The sequence below is a fragment of the Dipteris shenzhenensis genome, chromosome 22 (assembly GCF_047967505.1).
Source record: "Dipteris shenzhenensis isolate YYH24624 ecotype China chromosome 22, Dip_SZ_1.0, whole genome shotgun sequence".
Taxonomy (NCBI): Eukaryota; Viridiplantae; Streptophyta; class Polypodiopsida; order Gleicheniales; family Dipteridaceae; genus Dipteris; species Dipteris shenzhenensis.
Window position 1 is genome coordinate 49,707,619 of NC_141617.1, and position 22,958 is coordinate 49,730,576.

General features: G+C 44.8%; 1 protein-coding gene across 3 annotated transcripts in view; it reads right to left on the reverse strand.

Moving 5' to 3' along the window:
• The window catches only part of LOC147888237 (transmembrane E3 ubiquitin-protein ligase FLY1-like), a 101,520-nt gene that overhangs the window by 18,533 nt on the left and 60,029 nt on the right, over nucleotides 1-22,958 (reverse strand). For all 3 annotated transcript variants that reach the window (XR_015543122.1, XR_015543123.1, XM_087393558.1), the window contains exons 8-12: nucleotides 13,146-13,312; nucleotides 12,918-12,977; nucleotides 12,715-12,808; nucleotides 2,083-2,250; nucleotides 1,536-1,864 (exon numbers count right to left, since the gene is read on the reverse strand). Coding sequence is in view for 1 of the 3 variants with exons in the window: in XM_087393558.1 (XP_087249684.1) it covers nucleotides 1,536-1,864; nucleotides 2,083-2,250; nucleotides 12,715-12,808; nucleotides 12,918-12,977; nucleotides 13,146-13,312 (818 nt within the window). In the remaining 2 variants the exon portion in view is untranslated. The remainder of the gene's footprint in view (nucleotides 1-1,535; nucleotides 1,865-2,082; nucleotides 2,251-12,714; nucleotides 12,809-12,917; nucleotides 12,978-13,145; nucleotides 13,313-22,958) is intronic.

Sequence of the window (22,958 nt, forward strand, 5' to 3'; positions counted from 1 at the left end):
CAAGGACAGTGTCAATGCATGTGATAGCCTTGAGGCTGCCTTGAGCTCAGTTCGCCAGTGGTCTAGATGCTTGAATGCCTCTCAGTTGGGTTGGATCACAAGGGGATGCTTGAGTATGCCTTGCTAGTGGGAATTCTAGTGGTGCACTTGGATTAGATGCCTTGAAGACAGGTAGAGGATTAGCAGAGAGGAACAGTGCAGGATTGAACCCTTGTTGTAAAGCATTTCCATTCAGAAGCATTAAATAAATACCGTAAGGGGTGCCAAGGAATTTGGGGCTAGTGGGTGCACTGTGTACTATTTTCATTGAGCAGGGGCATTCTAGCCTCACCTTTGTTGTTGTTGAAGTTTGTTTCTAAGTTGTGCTAAGTGATTGAAGTGATTTGCAGCCTCCCTCTGAGTTGACTTTCATATCTTTTAGTTGCTGCAACTCAATCCCCAATGCATGTACCTTGTCTTGGAGTTTTCTTTTCTGAGTTTCCCACCCTGCTTTTTCCTTCTGCCAATCCTCCTTGGCCTTTTCTTTCCTCCATTCTTCTTGTATGTCCCTCCCTGCTTCTTTATCTCGGCTATTGTCTTGTCGAAGTGAGCGTTCTCAGCCATTAGAGCAACATTTGTGGCCTCCAAACTGTCAATCTTTTCGATCAATGCAAGACACATCTTGTTGAGGCAGGTGAGCACATCTGATGTGCCCTTATGAGGTGTTCCTGTTGAGAAGGCTGCCATAGCAGTTTCTAAAGCTTGCTTTCCCAAAGTATCCTCTACACATCCTCGTATAGGCAGTCCTGTAGATCACTACTATCCTTAGTTGGATCTTGATCTAATGGTGGGCTGGTCTCTGTTTTTTCTTGCAGATTTTGTGATGCGCAGCAGAAGTATGAGGTCCAAAGTGGCCTGGAGAGGTGCAGCTGGGAGGGCCTGGAGCAGTTGAGGGGCCTCTTGTAGGGTAGTGTGCCTGTTGTGCACTGTTCTTGATGGACAGGTCTGAGTCGAGGCCCTTAGGCAGGGCCTGGGAGGGCTGTAGGCTGCTCTCAGCAGCCACGCCTGACTTGGGCCAGGCTAGGGGCTGCGCAGCCTGGCGCACAGGTCATGGCAGCCAAGGGGCTCTGTAGCAGCCACTTGCAGCCTCAAATGGAGGTACGAAGGCAGGATAAAGGCGGAGAAAGCTGATGGTGACGAGGGCGGAGAGAGAGAGAGAGAGAGAGAGAGAGAGAGAAGCACACACACACGTACTTATACAAGCATGCATACACATGCATGCATGCAAGTACACATGTGTGCATGTGATATAAAACAAATTCTTCCTTTGAATCTGAGGTGGCCCACATTCTTCAGTGGCCATATGAGGTTTTGTATGCACTGTAACCTTAGTCCTCCCACTTTTAAAAACAAGCACAACAGCTATGATAAACATAATGAAGCTCATGTGATGAAGCTGATAAAACTCTTATAGCCTTCATATAAATTCCAATTCAAAAACACACAAGTGAACATCCTTTTAAAAAATGGTCTGTAGGGATATGAAAGAGACCAACCTGGCGAGGTATGAACCAACGTGCGCCAAAATAATGCTGGAGGATGAGAATGATTACTTGCACAGTCAAAAAGGTACTCAGACAGATACACCACCTTGTGTCGGTCTCAACCCGCATAAAATTATTTGGACAGCCAAAAGTGTAAAGAGGAATGGCTAGTCGAGTTAACGTTAATCCAAAAATGTAGTGAATATGCAATGGTTTGCGTGTATCACGTACAACATTCGTAACAATCTGCGGAATCCAGAAGGAGTAAAAGAAAAACAGAATATAGCGCAGCATACTGTGAAACTCATACATTAAGAGAATGCCTCCCAAAAGAACACCATCTGCAATTAGCAAATTTGTACCACGAATAAGTAACATGAGAAGAATATATCATAAAACAATACAACACTCCAACAGAATATGCCGTGCAGTTTCCCCAGGCTTCAGAAGTACGGCAAACAACCAAATTGTGAATAAAAACTGCATTTAAGATATAGCCATACAAAGGGACTTCATAAAGGTAAATTGTGAGTATGAGGTAAGGAATACAGTTTCATACAGAAGCGCGAATAAAGAACCGAAAGTTCACGCCTCATTGTCTCCCAGCCTTCACCAGAATTGATAGGACGCCTGGATTTCCAAATAGCCAGCAGGTACCTCATCTCAAATATTGAGAATATCACAAACTTGAAAAAGGCCGCTGTTGCAAATGCATTGAAAAGTGACTCTGCCACACATTTACCAACAAGGCATCATCATCTCTCTCTCTCATGTCAAAGCAGCCATGCCCAACATTGAATGGAGGATTGAAAATGATGAAGATGATGGTGGTGGTAGTGGAGCAGCTAAAATTCCACACTCTAGAGGGCATGCTATTATTACGCTCAAATCACAAGATTTATTTATTTTTTTCAAAAAGATTACTTCATTAAGTATGATGAAAACTGCAAGAGCAAGCTCAAGTGCGGAAGTAATCATGACATGCATGAAAGAATAAACCAGCTCAGAAAGAGCTGACAAAAATCCAGGGTGGAGGCTGAAAATGACACCTCAACCCTAAAGAAGAATCACAGAAGAAAGGAGATCCCCTCCAAACTCTGGAAAAAATATCCCTCCTAGCAGTAGATATAGTCTCGGAAGGGTGAACCTGGGAGCTCTCCATCGCCTCCGTACACCTGGCCCTCCAAATATGCCAAGCTGAAATACTAGCCAAAATCTCCCAAGATGTGTCTATAGAGGCATGGGCAGCTCTAAAAGGAGTGAAAGGAACATCCTCGAGGGAACATGATTGCACAAGATGGCATCGTACAAAGAAGGCTGAATTTGATCCATGTCCCTTGAAAAACACCTGATGACGAGTAAGAGACAACCATGCAACTGATCCCCAGGTCATAAAGAAGGGTACTCTATGAAATATGCAAAGTATCCTAGCAACACCCTTCCAAATCATCCTCGCTTGTCTGCACTCCCAGAGGCAATGCTGAACTGACTCAACTGCTATGTGGCATCAAGGACATGTAGGGTCAGCCCTGAACCTGGATCTCCACAGGTTCACTGCAATCCCTCTGTAAATAGAAACATAGTTGCCAGCCGAAACGGGAGAAACGGAAACGGAAAAAACCAGGGAAAACGAGTTTCCGGCCCCCGCCAAAACGAAAACGGAAGAAATGCAATTTATGCATAAAATTTTATTTTTTATACATAATATAATTATCAATAGAGTGCAAATCATACATAATACAATTATCTATAGTTGAAGCATCAATGCATCATGCATGCTTCTATGATTCTAAATTCCTGAATGATGCTTCAACAATCAACATGTGTCATGACTAACAAGTTTGACATTACAAGAATCTGGAATTTAAAAGTTTGAAGTACTTTAAACTTAGCACACAAGTTGAAACTTGAAACTTGAAAGCATCCAATGTCCATAGATGATCATGATCCACAAATTCCATGATCATGACTCATGAGTCATACAAGACTCAAAATAAAAGCACCCATGGATGATATATAAAAAAGCATCTGCCACCAAGGTCCAAAGTATACTCAGTACTGTATCTACTATCATAAAAAAAGAAATAACATAGTCCAGGATGCATCATGCTGCATACATGATGCATTTGAAGTGTCATGACTAGGAGTAGGCTAGCACTGTAGTCTATACAGTCGTAGTCAAGGACCAAGGTACATCACTACTAAACATCTGCATCATCCATGGACTCCTCGTCATCGTCATCCTCTGCCTCCTCAGATGAGCTTGAGGCATCTGTGTCACTGTTTGAAGAAGAATCATCAACACAAGATCAGGTGCAGCTGAAGTACTAGCATCATCTCCAAATGGTTGAGCCTACGATCATGTGTTGCGTGCTGGTGCTGACAACCCCTCATACAACATGGAGTATATGTCCAGCTCCTCCCGTGGGATATCTGGTATGGCCTTCATCTTCTCCACGTCCACCTTGTCTACATTCACGTGGCAAGGTTCGGGGCAGCCAGCGGCGAACTCAAGGAGATGGAGGTTGCAATGACAAAACACCAACCGCTCCAATTGAGCCGTGCTCAATCTGTTCCTCTTCTTTGTGTGAAAGATGGCCCAAGTGCTCCAGTTCCTCTCACAAGGACCGGAACTCTAGTCCTGTGAGAGAACACGTATAGCAAGGCGTTTTTGCCATAAGCCATTTAAGCAGAGATAGGTATCAGGAACTTAATAACTTTAAATATATTTGTAGTAGATAAAACTTCAAATTGCTTAACTACTAAGTTCTAACTAGTGACGTTGTAACTTGTCTCTCACCAAAGTAGGAGTACAGTTGCCATATTTCTCCCACCAGGAGACAGACTGTAATTGTGTCTCTTGGAGCCTAGCCGTAGGTCGACCAAAGGAGAGGCTGTGATCATGGAACAATAGAAGTTCATCCTCTATTCTTCGTTGCATCTCCAAGTCACCACCCGTCCAATTTTGTAGATATTGTTGCATCCCCTCCTCCAAATCGTCATTCTCATATTGCTCTTGACTGCGCCAGAGGGAATGCAATACATGTGTCACCGCATGGATTGGGCGGTGGGACCAAATCCACCGCTTATTCCATATAGCACGCATGGACTCAACCCTAAATCATGCCACAAGAAATTAGAATGCATTATGCATGCAAAATTCATAGTACATACATAATACATATCTGAAAATTCCAGGCTCCAGCCATAAGCTTTGATAGCAAATTGCAATTTAGTAACTGCAATAGTTATACATATTACAAAAGTAAAAAGTCTTACTTATCAGGCGATAGGAAAGTGTTTCTGTTGAGGGTCTCTCCAATCTTGTCCATAAACTCGTACAAGAGCCCTAATGTGCTTCCCTCCATGTCCGTGATGCGAAGCACCATGTAGATAGGATTAATCGATTTGATTAATGCCTCCGCTTGATTCCACCAAGACTCATCCATGATCATGCGGACAAATTTGATAGACTTTACTTGGCCTCTATCATCCCAATCCCCCCACACCCGAGACACAACCGTGCGCAACAAGCCCTGGTGCACTCGCACAAGCCTCTCCACTACTATGAACATGTAAGCAAACCTTGTGGCTGGAGGTTTCAATAGCTCAAGGTCACTGTAAGCCCGATAGATGTTGAGGACTTTGGGTCTCTTCGTGACAAACTTCACGATACTGCGAGCTATGGAGAAGATGGCATCAATCCAAGGTTTCTTTCCTAGGTCCTCGATCAAAAGATCAAGGCAAAATGTGAGGCACAAGGTGTCCACACAATCCTTGCCACTCAACCCGAGAATCAAGCCTGCCTAGCTCTAAGCCTCCCCAGGCTAACCTGAGCTAGTTCTGTGTACCTAGTACACGTCAGATACCAATCCGTGCACATGACACCTCCCTAAGCAGATGTACTAGATGGGTCTTTTTGCTGTCCCATAAACCTATTGGTCTCCCATGGACAATAACAGGCGTTCTTTTCTCTCTCTCTATCTATCTCTCTATCGCACACGTGCACATCAAGGGAATGTAGGAGTTACACATACAGGCAACACTAACCAAGCTGTTGTGGCATTGCATGAGAGAGTATCAAGGTGAATGCATAAGCACAAAGATATCAGCACCATAAAAGGAACACCCAAATTATTTAGCCTCTACATGGATGTGCTCACTATGTTTGTTGATACTCCCAAACAAAAGACGTTACCCTTGGCCCACACAGCAGGGGCGATCTTCATTTACACAGACCTAGACAACATGCCTACACACCCTCCCAAGACTTCTACGATCTTAGAGGTTTGAATGTCCAAACTTGGCAATCAAGCTTATGATCTTCAACACTTCGAGGCCGGCATGTATCAAGAGACTTGCCCAAGAATGGCACGAAGTAGAGCAACTACACATCATGAACACTCCTACATCATTCATGCTACCCCTCGGCTTCACATCGTGGCATCCCTTGTGAGTTGGATGTGAGTTTCCATGCCTACAAAGGACCCTTGAGAGCAATGACCATCGCACTAGCACCTCCTCCCAACTTACTCACGTTGGAAAAAAGAGGGGTCAGCATGCACAAGTCACATGATGGTTCACAAGATTGGGTGGTACATCACCCCCGTCTAGAATAGATTGGATGCCCCATCCTTGCACCTATCTAAAAGGAGAGGAAGATAGATATCCTAGAGCTACAGCCTCTTAGTCTCATATTAAAGCCACCCTCTGCGATACTATCTACAAAGCATGCTTTCTTCAATCCTGCTAGGGAAGTTCTATTGTGAAGAGTGGTTAAGTCAAGTGGAGTGAGCTTTAGAAGCCCTAACCATGAGAGCACAGTGAGTGAATGAGATTCATGCCGGCAAGGCTCAAATTGTGCTAATTAATCCGATTGATATTCAACTTCAAAAGAGTGACACCCATATCAAGTGAAGATTTGTGGCTTCTCAAACCTGCGCATCAAAAGGTGTCACAATGGAAGAGTGCGGACGAGCCATTAGCAAGACCTTGAAACCGTAACAAATGTATGGAGCTGGCAATCTGTCATGGCAAGGTGGTACAGTAATTCATCTCCAATTGTGAGGCATCAAGGGCAATGCTAGCCAAATTTTCAAAATTGAAGTTGGTGAAGCCACGTGATACTAGATTCGCATCAAACTTAATCATGCTCCACCACTTGGTAAAGATAAAAGCATCCTTGAAGTATATGGTTGTCATCCAACATTGGTATGATTGGAAAGGTCACAATGTTGAACCCTCCCGGATTCAAAACACCATACTGTCAACCTTGTTTGGGATGAAGTGGAAAAGTATGCAGGAGTGAGTTGGCATATCATGCTCATGTTATGATTGGTGGATGTTGATGATGCATGTTTTGGTGTGATCTATGAAGGTATTGAAAAAATGCTTGAGAACATAAAAGAGGTCCTAGCCCGAGAAAGCAATGGAGACACTAGGTATGAAGAAATAAGAGAAATTGCAGAAGTGATATGGGATATGCTTCATTCTCCTCTCCATGCAACAGCCTTGCTTCTAAATCAAAATGGTTCTTCAATAAGATGCTGAAGTGATGAGAGGTTGGAGGTAGACTTTGGATAGGTGCAAAAGGATGCTACAAACAGGACTCCGATCAAGGATCAATTGTCAATGTATCTTGGCCAAAGTGGGTGCATTTAGGGAGCTCTCTGCTTCTTCAAATCGAGAGTGTCTTTCTCCTATTGCTTGGTGGCAGAACTATGGTTTAGATACCCCTCAATTGCAAAAGTTGGCGATCAGACCCCTCTCACAAGTATCGAGTTCCCCTACAACATAGTGGTATGGGCTCGTACATCCAGTAAAAGGCGATCAGCTTGCTCATAAAATGGATAAAATGCATGGGAACCTTATGTATGTGCACAGCAACCTTAGGCTTCTTTCTAGGAGTGATCCATCGTAGAATTCTGGCCCTTCTCAAAAGTGGGATGTTCATGCGGGGGAAGAGGAAGATGGTGCAGTTTCCATGTCGTCTTAAGTTTCAGCAATGTGGTAATGCCTATGTGCAATGTGCACATTTTATTTATATGCTGAAATTAATGGAACGTGTCATCCAGCTTGTGTGTGTGCCCATGTTGCTATTAATTACTTGTCATCTACACGTTGCAGCGATTAGAAGTTTACTTAATGCAACATGCTTAACGGATTATGTCATCTAGCTTGTGTGTGCATAATAGCAGTCTATAATTGCTGCAGAATTCCTACAGTTATATGCATATGTTGCTGTAATTGCTGCAGAATTCCTAAAGTAATTGTGTGTATGCATATGTTGCTCTAATTGCTGTAATTGCTGCAGAATTCCTATAGTTATATGCATCCACAAGTTTTCTTTACTCAGCCTCCGCAATTTCCTATTAATTCAAGTGGCGTTTCAGAAACGGTTCGGGTCTGAGACGTATCTTGCATGGAAACATTTCATGCAACTTAGCAGAAATGTGCAGCACCACATCGGAGACAAGGTCAGGCCAATAGGTGCCTGCCATGTGGCAGTCAGGCGGCAGATCCAGAGTAGCTCTAGGTCGGCAAACAAGTGCAAACCAGGTCAGACCAGTCTGCAGACGGTCAGCTGATTCTGGAGGTATTCAAGCCCCATATAAAGGACCCCTGGAGGGGCAGCCCATTGTTCCAGTATAGAGCCTCTGGTGCCTCAGTTTGGATTGCCGTTCAAGCGGCAAGGACTCCAAAGAACTCAATGATAGAGCCTCATAACAGGCTGCAGTTCCAGCTGCAAGGAGGCCAGGAATCAGGGACGTTGTGCCTTCACCATTGGCTGCAGAGGAAACCAGTGAGGAGGTCAAGGATCAGGGTGCAAAAAGTACCTCACCTTTGGGCTGTCCATCGGAGCAGCAAGGAGGTCAGTTTGGATGGCATCTACCCGGCCCACTGAAGCTCTTGGATAGCACGCAGGCTGACAGTGTTTTGAAGGTGCCAGGATGAGTTCGAGAAGAGCATTGTGTGCAAGGGGTCCACATCTAGGCAGTACCTTATATGCTAGATGATGACACACTGTGCACACCTTTGTACAAGGTTTTGTCCTTCCTTGGAGCAATACATATTTACTGTTTCTACTCTCATGTGCACAGCTCATTAACTGTCTGCAATTCAATTGTGTACACAATAAGGAAAAGCAGTCAGATTTGAGTTAGCACAGTATGTTTACACAATCTTCTGCTGAAAGAAATGTTGGCTTTTTATCCTGAGGGGGTTTTTTATTTATCCTCATGATTTCATGATGTATTCCGCTTTGAGCTTGCTCTCGCGGGTTTTTCCTCTTACTTAATAGAAGTCTCTTTCTTGAAAAAAAAAAAAAAAGGAAATGTTGGCTACAGCAATATTCTCCTGTGCAGGAGTGTTTACACAATCTTCTGCTGTGTAGGAGTGTTGGCTACAGCAATCAATCTCCGTCTCTGTTTTCTAACATGGTATCATAGGCCTGACTCTTGAGGAAGACTCACAAGTACGTGGTGAGAACCTTTGGAAGGGGATCTCACCTCAGGCTTATCATCTCCTACATCTGAGGGCAATATTAACCTTGTGACAAAAAGGGTGATCAAGATTCAGACAAGTGTGTTCCTCCTAAGCCTTTCACATCCTCGTCATGGCCAGCAGACTAGCCATCCCAAGCTTTGGGGAATTGGGCAAGTGTGACAGTACAAATTACCCTCTTTGGAAGATGAAGATCCAAAGCCACCTTGTCTAAGTGACTTGGGAGAATCTACAACAGGAGTGGAGCTAAGCCCTCACCACATCAAGAATGTTGCTAGGGTAGTGGTGACAACAGTAGGTCCTAATGCAATCAGAGATTGAATATTGTGTGATATAGAGGCCCTAGCCATAATCATGCACAACTGGAGACTCGGTCCTTCAGCCGGCAGACATGGCACGGACCATTCTAAAGGACATGTACAAAACACAACGCAGCTAGAATCCTCAACCTAGAAATGGACTCTCCAATATACATATGGAGGAGGGGGACACATTGGAGGATCACATCAGGTAGGTGAGGGATCATCTCTCAGCAAACAGATTCATCTTGGACAGCCAAGCTTATGCTCCCCATGAACTACAAAGGTTTTGTGACAACCATGATTGCACAGCAACAATCGGAAATGGTTACCTTCAAAGAGCTACTACCCCCACTTCAAGAGAGGAAGTCTGACAAATCCGTTGCACAAGACAAGAGCAAGGGCACGAGAAAGGCCAAGCCTGGCAATGGCAAGCCCAACAAGAAGAGAAATGACAAAACTGATGAGGAGGAGGACTCTTCATCTAGTGGAAGCACGGAAAACAAGAAATGCTTCTACTACAACCAGTTTTGTTGAGGACTACAAAAAGAAGGCGGCTGATCAGGAAAGGAGGAGGGAGTTCAATCAAGGGTTCAAAGGAGTTAAAGCCAGCAGTAAATGTGGCAGCAGAATAGGAAAACTTTTCATGGTGAGAACCCCAAGTGTTTCCGAGATTAGGTATGCAGATTTAGGCAAACATGTTTTTATGCCTGACATTGAGAGAGAGAGTCTCATGAGTCAAATGAGCCACACGCCTTTGTGAAAGTGGAGCAAAGCAATGTTTGCTTAGGATGTTCTGAGAACAAAGCTAAGACCACTTGCACAAGGGAGGTGTCTTTGTGGAGACCTCAAGGATAACAGTCAAAAGGTACACGGACAATGATGACAATACAAGGTTATATATGGATGCTGTCACTGCCTTCCAAAGGTACCTGCCTTATTTTCAAAGCAATCATTTGAGCAGGTGGATCCAATGGTATGTATATTTTGCATAAAGTCTTTTGGACCAGGCTCTGGAAATCCCAAAGAAATAGAAAGATTACTTTGTTCTTTTGGCTTTCTATACATGGAGGGATTGCAGTGAGCAAGTGGAGATACAGGTTTGGGACAAACTCCACTTGTCCTAGGTGCTCGTCTGTAGAGGAGTCGGTTCATTGGGACTTCAGACATGCGAGAGTCATTTGGATAGGGGTTGCCCAAATTCTCAGCACTTTTATTTCCTCTCTTTTCTTCATGACTTGGGGATCAGTGGCTTGGCTCTCTTTGTCAGGACCTCGGATTTTCTATGAGTGGCAGGTTGCTTCCTGAGCCATCACCATTCAATGACACCTAGTTGAGCCTTGCTCTTTGGAGGATGTGCCTATCTCCCGGTATAGACCATTACATGCTCAGGCTGATGCACAACCATCTTTTGAAGCACACAATTGTGCGATTTGGATGTACTTTCACTTGGCTCGTTGCGTAGCTTTCTTCAACATGAACAACCCATGTTATTCACTAGCCCAATCCAACTCTTGCAATCCGCATCTCGACTTTATTTCTGAATCTGTTTGAGCCACTATGTTCCCCACACAATGCTTTACTCTTCAAACTTGAGTATGTTAGAAATGACCCAACAGAGGGTACGCACAATGGAAGACTAATAGTAATGCCCAGGATCTCACATAGTGTGCGTGTGGGGTGTGGAATCACAAACTTCTTAACTTATGTGCATAGATGTGCAAGCTAGTAAATAGACAATGCTCAAAAACAAATATAGAAGCAACTCTTTATATTTCCATCCGTCCACAAAGTAGGACAGGATACAATACCAAAAGGTTCTCCTACTAGATGTCAAGCAAGTCTAGATCTCTGAGCCTGTGTGCTCCACCTCGAGCAGATGTAGACTCTCTGTCTAGAGTGATCCTCTCCACCTTGCTGTCTGGAAACCAGCCTAGGTGGGCAGCCGTCTGAGTGAGCGAAGCCTGCAGGTCTCCAGCCAAGTTCACCTCAAGGATGAGGCCCAACTGCTGCTCCTTTCTGCTCCTCAAAAGCTGCTTCAGATGATATTGATCACAACACCTCGCTGCCCTAGAAGACAGCCAAGGTCCAGCCTCTAGAGAACTCAGTCTGCAGCACACCTTCCACTCTCCTTCACCCCCAGTGTGAGGCCCAAGGGAGTGGTTTCTGGCTGCTCCTGTCTGCTCCTTTCTTGCCGAACTGTTGGATATGAAATGAGGCCCAGGGCCTCTCCTTTTATAGGGCACAAGGTCCCCTTGAACCAACCGACCAGCCAGCCCTAAATGGGCCAACTGGCTGGTCTGTTTGGGCTGCCCAGTCTGCCCCCCCCCAGTCTGCAAACCGACCTGGTTGGGGGCTATTCTTCAGACCTGCCTGGCCACGTGGCAGCCCACCATAGGCCCAGGCACTCTGCCCACCTGCTGGCCCTGTTCCCGACCTGTTGCAGGTTCCATACAAGGCCCAAAGACCCTGCCATGCAGGCGCCTTTGGCCTCTGCAGATCCCACCTTCAGCCAGGCTTCCAATAGGCCTCTGTACAGCCCCGTACAGTGGGTCCGTACCCTGCTGATGTCATCGTGCCCTTCACAGGGCCCTGTTGCAGGCCGTACGCCTGTTCTGCAGTTCCATCTTGCCAGGCCAGATCCAGGGCTACATGCCCCCGCCATCTCTCCTGCACAAGGTTTCTTGTGCTGTCCACATGACAGCTTATGTGCTGCCCATGTGGCAGTCTATACATCCCTAGGTCCACCTCCCCCATGCTCTCCTCATATGGGGGCTTACAGATGGGGAGGTGACCATTCCAATAGAGTACTTACGGCCATCAAGACTATACCTATACACTAAGATTGACAGATTTCATCCCTTGGAATGCTCTTCTGCATGCTCAAATCAGTCAATTATCCTCACTCCATTACATTCCAAAATGTTTTAATTTGGGACGTCATTGGAGCTCCATGCGTCATCTATGTCATCTTGCTATTATCAGTCCTGAAGCCAACCTTCTATATATCTATCCGGCCAATATTCAAGATTCCCAAGCTTTCAGAGCCAAAAAACTTGGAACCACTTAAAATCAATGCCAGCTGCTTTGTTACTTATCCCATGTCCTCAGCAAAGTGCAGCTTTGTGCATCTCAGCAGTAAAACTTTATGATGTGTAGACCCTGTACAATTGGAATATGCAATATCGTACCCTTTACTTGATAACCATGAGCTGGAAGAAACTGACAAACAATACAGCACATGTAGGGGCCACTCTTTGTGGTCTTGCTCAGTGCACAAATCAATAATTTTCTTTTTTCCACCCCCAACACGTTTTCAATCCCATCCATTAACACTCAAACAGCTTGAATTACTAGTGAAATGCAGCTGATATGTGCTCCAAACTCACCTACAAGGATGCCTGCTGTCAAGTGCAGAAGGCATAAGTATGCATCCATAATCGCCTGCTGTCCAATCATCAAAAGAGAAACTTTGGCAGCCCCCTGATATAATGAAGGGAACACGGAACATGATATTTAGAAAATAATAAAGCCATAACATAATATGTGAGACACCTACATTGAGCAACATGGAATAAATTTGTGTTATTACCGACTGTGTGTTGCTGTGATCCATTTGTTTAATAAGGCACAAAACCTGTAAAAAAGATATCTAAACGAGAAAAAATAGTAAAGGAAACATTAAAAAATACCAAAATGTTTGTAACGCTCAAACAATAGTTTTGAAAACTCCAGAAATGTAGTTCAAAGATCACAAATATACTCTCGTCAAGCTTAGGATTGCTTGCCAATTGCTGTATAGGCCTTCAAAAAAGGATACAAATGTGACCATCAATGTATAGTTCACAGCTTTATTATAGTAAAGCTCTATATTTACAGAGGTTGCATTTACAACAAGCGCTGAAAAGCAGGCTTCCTCATCACTCTCCATTGTAGCAGTTTCTACAAGACCTTGCATCTCATAAGCCTGATGGTCACGTTCTGCACCTGCAACATACCACAAGGAATGCACAGGCTGAATGAACCTTTAAACATTGCAGAGGGAAAGACATTGTGACCAAACGTACAAGGATAGCACAGAAGACAAACTTCTAAGGCAGAATACTTTGAGCATACTTTTCTTCTCGTAGCATAATAATCCTATTTTCATCATATTGCCTTTACATTCTTGCCTTATAATTTGAACATGCAAATCATGCAGTTTTTGCAATTCATCTTGTTGGGGCAGCATAAAACAAATGGGATTGATAAAACTGCCGGCTTGTATTGATAATATCTCACAATCGGAGAGGGACAGCATACAAAACGTGTGTGAGAAGTACAAAACAAAACACAACATCACAGATTGATGTAGTTATAAAGTTGGGGGCTCTAGACCCATGACAATGTGGCAATGCCACATGGCAGGCCAAAAAGGTTTACTAGCCCAATGTGGAGACAAGCTCCCCTAGCTGAGATTAACTAATGTGAGTTTTTAACGATGACCAGTGGCTGGTCAGTGTCGTTCAGAGTATATACTGTGTCACGGTCCATCTCTGCTATTCAAACTTTGATTTGATAACATTGTGGATCTTTAAGTTGTGGCATATATTGCATGTGCTACGACTGTGAGAAGTTTGCCTTTGCTTGCTGTCTCCGATTGTAGTTTTGCACATGAGATAAAGATTTAAATCTAACATCAGAGCAATACTTTCCTGTGAGCTTGTGGGTAGTTCAAGTTGTGAGGAATCATTGTGAGGGATCAGTAGAGTCTTGTCTCGCGGAGGCATCGGATTTCCTTGGCATGATCCATGATGTGCTCCATGAAAGGAATTAGTCTTTCTTGTGAACTTTTGAGGACCAAGCATCGCTTTTCATTGGGCATGGGTCTCCAAGAATGGCTATAGTGCTCCTTGAACATAACACGATGTTCCTAGAAGACTTGGGTACCATGGAATTGCGAGAAGTGCAGCGGAACTGAACGGAAGTGAGAGAGATGAGAGCCAGCCTCACACACACCAAACTAGAAACGAGAGAGAGAGAGAGAGAGAGAGAGAGAGAGAGAGAGATGAGAAAAACTGCAAGTGATCTCTGGAAAAAACCCCAAGACGTGGGGAAAACCTCTGCTATAGAAGACTGCTCATGAGCTCACAACACTGCTCAAGAGGCACCACCCTGAGATGAAATGAAAGGCAAGGAAGGAGGCCGATATATAGCCCCAGCCCCTCTGCAGCAAACTCACCGACCCCCTACTCTAGGGGCTGACTCCTGCCCCTAGGTGGGCTGACCTAGTCTACCCCATAAGGGGCTGCTCCAAGGCCCTATAAAGTGGGATGTACCCTCTGCCCTCAAGTCCGACAGCTCTTGCTGGGCTGGCACACAGCCCTAAGATGGGCTGGTCCCCTGCCTCCATGTCCGACTGGACTGCACCCCCCCTCCTCCCCTATATGATGGGCTGCAAGGGGGCCATATGAGGGGCAACCCTCCTGCAGGCACCCACGAACAGCAGGCTCTAGGGGGACGACCTGAGGCCCTACCATATGGGCTGCACACAGCCATAAAAGGGGCTGCTCCCCTGCCTGAACCAGGCCCACCTCTGCTCATTCTACATACCCTACTCTATCCTCACAGGGAGCGGGCACACCCACAACAAGGCCCTCATTGCACCCTAACTCATCCTCTCTCTAGGCAGGCACACCCACAACAAAGGTCCTCTCTCTCTATGTTGACATCAGGAGATGTTGACCACCAAAACCCCCCTCTCAGCTCCTGGATGGAACACTGGGGCCAGGGAGCTGGGTGCGCCGCTGGAACAATTGGAGGAATCTATCGTGTGATAGAAGACCGCCGTAGGTACGGTCGAAGAAGTCCCCCTCTTGGCATGAACCACTTCAGCATGATCACTGGAAACCCGGTACTGTTGCTGCCAGGCCACAAGTGCTAGATACACTCCTCTGGTCCGATACTGTTACAATAAGTCATCTAGTACAACAATCCAACTACTGGTACTGGTACATCACTCCAACAAAAGGTACTGAAACAATAATCCAACTGATACTGCCCTCGGTGCAAGGCCTACTTCCTTGCATGGGCACCTGTATCTTAAAGCTATACAGCCCCCACTCAGGACCAAACTACAATATCACCAGATCGATGATCCTTAGTGCTCCAATGGCAATGTGCATATAACAGCTCACAAGGATCAATCAATTATGTCTGGATTCCTGCATTGACAATCTACTGTCCCTTGCATTTGGAGAACAAATCACACTTATGGGTCTCGAACCCCCTAAATTGACAGTTATATCCTCTAGAAAATTAGCAAGGGACCTCAAGGCGGATTGTGGACTCTATGCTGTACACTTAGCTAAAACAAAGGACAGCAATGGACTGTTGGTGGAGGATAAGGATATGCAGGAGTTGTTGCAGCAGTTTTCAGATGTTTTGCTGATCTTCCTCATCTATACATCCGGATCTCTACCAGCTCATCAGACAATAGCTGCAGCAAAACACTAGGAGACCCCCTCTGGATCTGCCAAGTCATAACGTCCAAACAAAATACATACCGGTAACAAACCTCCACCTGAGTTAGCGGGAATAACTCCTCATGGCTCGAGGTCCTACTTGAAAGCCTGCCTTGATCTGAGACTCCATAGCCATTGCACCTGGGCTGGCATGTACGGCTCCCACAAACAAACAAGCAATCCTCCTCCTGGATCCAGAAAGCCTGCTGGCAGCGCATCCTACCATGTGCTACTAGAAAGTTGGAGTATACGTCGTAGCGGCGGTAACACTGTCCAGTTGGTTACTGGTCCCCTCACCTTGCCTCTGAGGACACTGCCGCCAGTAGTGACCTTTCTAGCCACCTTTCTGGCCACATCGGTTACAAGTATGTGACGCCTTGAGTGCTTCCCTGTTCATCAGCTGTCAGCTGCTTCCGTCCTTTCAGCTCAGCTGCCAATGCCTCAAGCTACCTTTCATAGGAATGATCTACAAATCTCTCCTTCTGGTCAAGCACCATAAGGACCAGTTCCACCCAGATCAACGAATTCATCCTTCCATTAGTAATCAAGGACGAATAGAAGGCTACCATACTGAGAGGATAACTAGGACAATAGAGTTATGGCCATGTCCTCGGATGATATCTGCTTCCCCACTTGGAAGATTTCATGTTGATGTTCCTGTAACTTGTTGATGTGCTCCCGCATCGCTGAAGACTTCTTGGGACCCAACAATCTCATCTGGACTTCCAGGCAAAACCCTCTTCATGGGAGAGGTTCGATTATATAGGGACCCCAAGTGCCCCCATATACTCTTGGCCACCATCATGTGCTTCACGTGATTAATCACTTGAGGAGTACAGTTAAGAAAGATAAATGGCCTTCCCTTGCATTGACACGGTCCCGAAGTTGAGACATGGTCTCGGACTCTTTTTGCTCCAGGATGCCAAGGTTGGACGCAAGGGGATCAGGCATGGAAACTCCCACCAAAATGAAGCCCGCCAAATCATACGACTATAGCACAAACTCCATCATGATCCGCCAGACTCCGTAATTGAGTCCATCTGATTGACGGTCGATCGGGAACATGGGCAAAACTCGAATTTTTTTCTTGTTCTCTACCATCTCAGATAAAGCCACCATGTCGGAGTGAAGAGAGATAAAAACTAAGAAGAGAGGGTGGATGGGATAGAAGGAGAGAAGGGGACGGATGGAAAGAAGGGGAGAAGGGGCTGAATATGGTGATGAAGAGGCTATGAGCCTACAAGACCTTCACACCTCGCTGTCTCGCCCTTGAGAAAACCTCCCTTCGAATCTGAAAACACTCTCAAACAGTCACACCTCACACGATCCTCCGAACAACAGCCCTAAACCTCCTCTATGTGTGCTGGCTCAACACTCCCTCAACACCTCGGATAATCAAAACCAAAAGACTCTCAGTCTTAAACTGATGTATGGCTGGTTACTCTTCCAAAATATCATTTAGGTACTCTAAATAATTGGGGTTGCTTTTTGCACTCCTTGGGAGCTGCCATGTGCCCTCCCTAAAGCAGATGTACTAGAGGGTTTCTTGCTGTCCCATAGACCTTTTGGTCTCCAGTGGACATTAATAGACTTTCTTTCTTTCTTTCTTTCAGCAAAAACAGCCTTGGGCAATTATGTTGGCAGCTATGTGTGTGAACATGAGAACAAAGGCATGTGGAGACTGGATCACTACCGTTGAGAGGTAGTGATTCGAAATTTTCTAGGAAAAATACATGGTTGTCCTTACTCACTTCTATTTTGCAAGATTGGAAAAGAGTGCTCTCTAATGTTAAATGGTCTCTTGTCACTTCAGCTCTGGCTAACTCTCTTCGTCAAGAAAGCATACACTCGAGGTCAATCTTTGATACTCCTCTGGCATTGCAGAGCATACAATCTTATGAAAATTGGCATTCACTATATTGATGATGATGTCGACAATCAGGGTAATATATTATCATTTCCAGATGCTTGCCGTAGATTTCAGCTCTGGCTAACTCTCTTTATCAAGAAAGCATACACTCGAGGTTAATCTTTGATACTCCTCTGGCATTGCAGAGCATACAATCTTATGAAAATTGGCATTCACTATATTGATGATGATGTCGACAATCAGGGTAATATATTATCATTTCCAGATGCTTGCCGTAGATTTCCTCTTGGTATGCATCATAGACCAATATGGAGGAAAATATGCTCTCTACTACAGCCTTTTCTCCCAGTACCTCCATTTGATGATTCACACAGGCTTCAGGATTGGAAGCTCATGCCTCATTTTCAAGGCCCTCGCCCTCTATCACTACAGAATATCACTTCCATGAAAGTTTAGGCTGATTTTGCCTCATCCATGGATTGCACAATATCGGAATGCTCTTTGGCATTTGCATAAATCTCTTCCATGGTGGAAGTCCAATCTCAAACTGATATGGAAAAGTAAATTGCCCTTGAAACAAAGATTGTTTCTCTGGAGATGTATAGTGGGGGTTTTTTCAGTTGGTGTCCCTTTGGCCAGACGCAGAATTACAGCTCCTCATTGTTTGAGGTGCTCCCATCCTACTGAAATTGTCCCACATCTTTTATGGTTTTGTCCTTATTCCAGATTTCTTATGGACAGGATCTCTCACTGCCTTCAACTCAGATTTCCTGGCCATCGATTTGGCAAGTTCTTTTGGCTATTTGGAAGATATGCTCCAGCACAAGCCCAATACTCTCTCTTCTTTCATTGGTTGGACAATTTGAAAGCAAAGAAATCAAGTCTTTTTAGGAAGCCCATTGCTTCAGCCATATGAGTTCTTCAGAGCATCATTGAGACAATCTCTATATGATGCTTGTCAATAGGATGATTTGGATGTCTGCTTCTGATTTTTCACAATAGTCTTTTCCTGAGACTATTCACATTGTATAAATATTTTCTTAGTGTAAATACAGTGGTTTGACCAAAAATGTGCGTGTGCGTGTGCGTGTGCGTGTGTGCGTGCGTGTGTGTGTGTGTGTGTGTGTGTGTGTGTGTGTGTGTGTGTGTGTGTGTATAGCTGCTGGACTGCATATCAATTTTCAGAAATCAAAACTTCTAGCTTTGAAAGAAGCTGATTGGCATGCACTGTTTTGGCCAGGCCACATTATCTCTTCCTTTACTATTGTCAGACATCTCGGATACCCCATTGGCTGGAATATTACTCCGCAACAACAGCTCAAATGGGTGCTTCAAAAGATCAATAAGAAGCTGGAATACTGGCATTTGTCCACTTGGCCTCTACATGTTCGACTCCGGATAGTACAGTCCATCATTATGGCATATGTGCAATTTTATCTGCCTCTTCTTCCTTGGTCTTTCAAGCATTTGGCTTCTTATATGTCCCAAGCTATGGAGATATTTTGGAAAAGTAAATCTCTTAAAAAAGCTTTGAGACTACTACCTATGCTGTCTATTTGTTCACCCAAGACTCATGGGGGGCTGAATATTCTCAATCTCCAGGTTCATATGTTGGCAAGAAAGAGCACTATGATTGCTGATTTTTTTCAGCAAAACCAACCATGGGCTATTATGTTAGCAGCTATGTGTGGAAACATGGCTTCCCATGCATATGGGCATTGGATTACAGATCACTGGGAAGCAGTTTTGTCTAATTTTCAGGGAAAAATTCCTGGTTGCCCTGTTTCTACTGCTTTTATTCATGATTGGAAGAGAATTCTTTCATATGCAAAATGGACAGGTGCTTCCTCTCGTCATGGCAACTCCTTTCGATTGGAAAGCATCCATTGGAGCAAGGTGTTTGCATCGCCTCTCGCTTTACAGGCACCTATCAAAGCATATAATCTCATGAAATTGGGCATAAGATTTGTTGGTGATGTTGTGGATCAACAAGGCTATACACTTTCATTTCCACAAGCTTGCAGGACATTTTCCTTGGGTCTGCATCATAGATCCATTTGGAGAACACTTTCAATTATGATGCAGCCATTTGTTCCGGTTCCTCCACTGTTTGCACAGGACAGATTAATGGACTGGAATTTGACTTCCATACCTCCTGCTGCATACACACTTTCGATACACAATCTGACTGCCTCGAAGGTTTACAGATTTCTTCTTCCACAGCCATGGATTGACAAGCATGCCAACACTCTTTGGAATTTGGATAGGCCTTTATCTTGGTGGCAATCCCGTCTCATGAAAATCTGGAAAACAAAATTGCCATTGAAACAGAGGCTTTTCTTTTGGAGATGTATAGTGGGAGCCTTTTCCATTGGGGTGAAATTGGCAGCTCGCCGCATTGCTTCTCCTTTCTGCCCCCGTTGCTCTCATCCTCGCGAGACAGTTCCTCACTTATTATGGTTTTGCCCGCACTCTCGCACATTGATCACTCAGGTTTCTCATTTACTGCGGCTTCGGTTCCCTTCTATCAGATTTGGGAAACTTTTCTGGATGTTTGGATGCTGCTCATCTCAGATGTCTCCATTACTCCTTTTCTTTCATTGGACTCGCTTTTGGGTATTATGGACCATCTGGACACAGAGACTGCACTCTAGGATGGGTCAACAGTTTCCTCAGGCATATATTTTCTTCAGAATGTCCCTTAAGCAGTCTTTACATGACAGTATTGCTGCAAGGGATTTGGATGCTACTTGCCTTGAAGTGTTCTCTACTTGTTTTTGAGTTCTTCTATTGGGCTCTCTTTCGGAGTTCTTTGCTAGTGTGTGGGAGACCTCCCATATTGTAAATTTATGAGCATATAAATACAATGGATTTTACCAAAAAAAAGTGTGTGTGTGTGTGTGTGTTATTGGGCTTTTTGGACCATCTGGCAGGATCACAACATGCGATATTTTGGGAATCCGTTCTTGCAATCTTATGAATATTTCAGACTCTCCCTACGGCAATCTATCTATGATGCTTGCTATCAAGGAGATCTTCCTCAGTCATGCCTGGAAATAGTTTTTCTTTGCTTTTGATTTCCTGTTGAGGCTCTCTGCTTTTTTGAGACCCTCATGTAAATTTTGCTGATAATATGATCATGGATTTACCAAAAAAAAAAAGTGTGTGTGTGTGTGAGTGATCCCACAAAAAAAAAAAGTGTGTGTGTGTGAGTGAGAGAGAGAGAGAGAGAGAGAGAGAGAGATGAGAGAAACTGCAAGTGATCTCTGGAAAACCCCCAATGTGGTGGGGACTGCTCAAGAGCTCACAACACTGGTCAAGAGGCACCACACTGAGATGAAATGAAAGGCAAGGATGGGGTATAGGATCCCCTCCCTCAGCTCCTCCCTCAGTTGGCTGCAGCAAACTCACTAACCCCTTGCTCTAAGGGCCGACTCCTGGGTCCTGCCCCTAGGTGGACCAACCTGGTCTACCAAATAAGGGGCTGCTCTATGGCCCTATAAAGAGGGCTGTACCCTCTGCCCTCCAGCCCGACAGCTCCTACTAGGGGGCAGACCCCTCAGCCCTCTATAAGGGCTGGTACACAGCCCTAAGAGGGGCTGGTCCCCTGCCTCCAAGTCCGACTGGACTGCACCCCCCCTCCTGCAATATAAGATGGGCTGCAAGGGTCCCATATGAAGGGCAACCCTCCTGCAGCCATCCCCCCGACCAGCAGGCTCTAAGGGGCCGACCTGAGGCCCTACCATACGGGCTGCACACAGCCATAAAAGGGGCTGCTCCCCTGCCTGAAACAGACCCACCTCTGCTCATAACTGGGCGGGCACGCACACCACAAGGCCCTCTCTCTGTACCCTAACCTATCCCCTCTCTAGGCGGGCACACCCACAACAAAGGCCCTCTCTCTCTATGGTGACATCAGGAGATGTTGACCTCCAACAGGAATGTCTCCGAGAGATGCTCATTGTCCATGGTTCTAGTTTGGCAAGATAGTGCCCATGCACTGACCTGGGCAGGGCATCCTGAGTCACTATTTATGTTCGTTCTCATAGCTTTTAGACAACAAAGAGTATTGAAATGGCACTTGGATATCTGTATACAAGTCAACTTTTGCAAGCATGTCTAAAGATAAAGATTTCTTCATTCAACGGTTGCAGACAATTGTTTAATTTGATCTGTCCCTTTGTGGGTGGCCAATTGGCTGTTAGGGATCCGGTTCTTTGTGAATGATCTCTGATGGGTTTTTTTTTAGTGTGATTCTGGCTCTTTGTGAGTGGACCATCACTTTTGTTGCAGATGTTTTCCAATTGAATGAGTTTTATGTGTCGTAGTATTCGACTCTGTGTGGGCAGAGATGTCTTCAGACATTTTGTACGACAGTCGCTTGTTTTCTTTGCTGTCTACTGAGTCCTGTTCGAAATTATAGGGGCAATGTTGGCAATGTTGCCAACATTTTCAGTGCGGGGCTTTGGATCCTTAGCTACTGTGTCACGGTCCATCTCTCCTATTCAAATTTACATTGTGGATCTTTAGGTTGTAGTGTATATCACATGTGCTACGAAATCTCTCCGCCTCTCGGAACTTTGCCTTTGCCCGCTGTCACCGATCCTAGTTTTGCACATGAGATAAAGATTTAAATATAACACCATGCACTTATGCATACTTTGGACGGGCTTGAATGAGGTCATCGTGAAAACCGAATTTCAGATATGCACTTTATTTAGGTAGCAAGTTGACTGGTTATTAATGGGTTTTCAACACAATTTTTAGTATACTTAAGAAATTGTTATGGCGAAAAGGCGAGATTAAGGATATTTATTACAATATGTGAGTTTGGGTCCTCATCCCACAAAAATGTGATGGCGAGTTTATGACAAGATGTTATCATAGCCAACATGAATTTTGCGCACTTGCATTGTTCCTCGGTCTAGGATTCCTGTTGGTTTGCGTCTTGCATTATCCTCTATCTCCTGAAACAAAACAACACCTTCGATTAGTGAGTCACCTGTATGCAAAAATTTCTTTAAACAAGAAACATGAAACACTGGGTGCACCTTACACCCCTCTAGTAATTCTAATTTATAGGCTACCTTGCCTATTCTTTTTAGAATTAACCATGGCCCACAATATCGAGGTGATAACTTAGCACACTCTCCTGTAGTCAAAGACTTAGAGTACGAAGGAACTCTGAGAAAAACTTTTTCTCCTTCCTTAAATTCTCTAGCGGATCGGTTTTCATCCGCATACGCCTTAGCTCTATCCA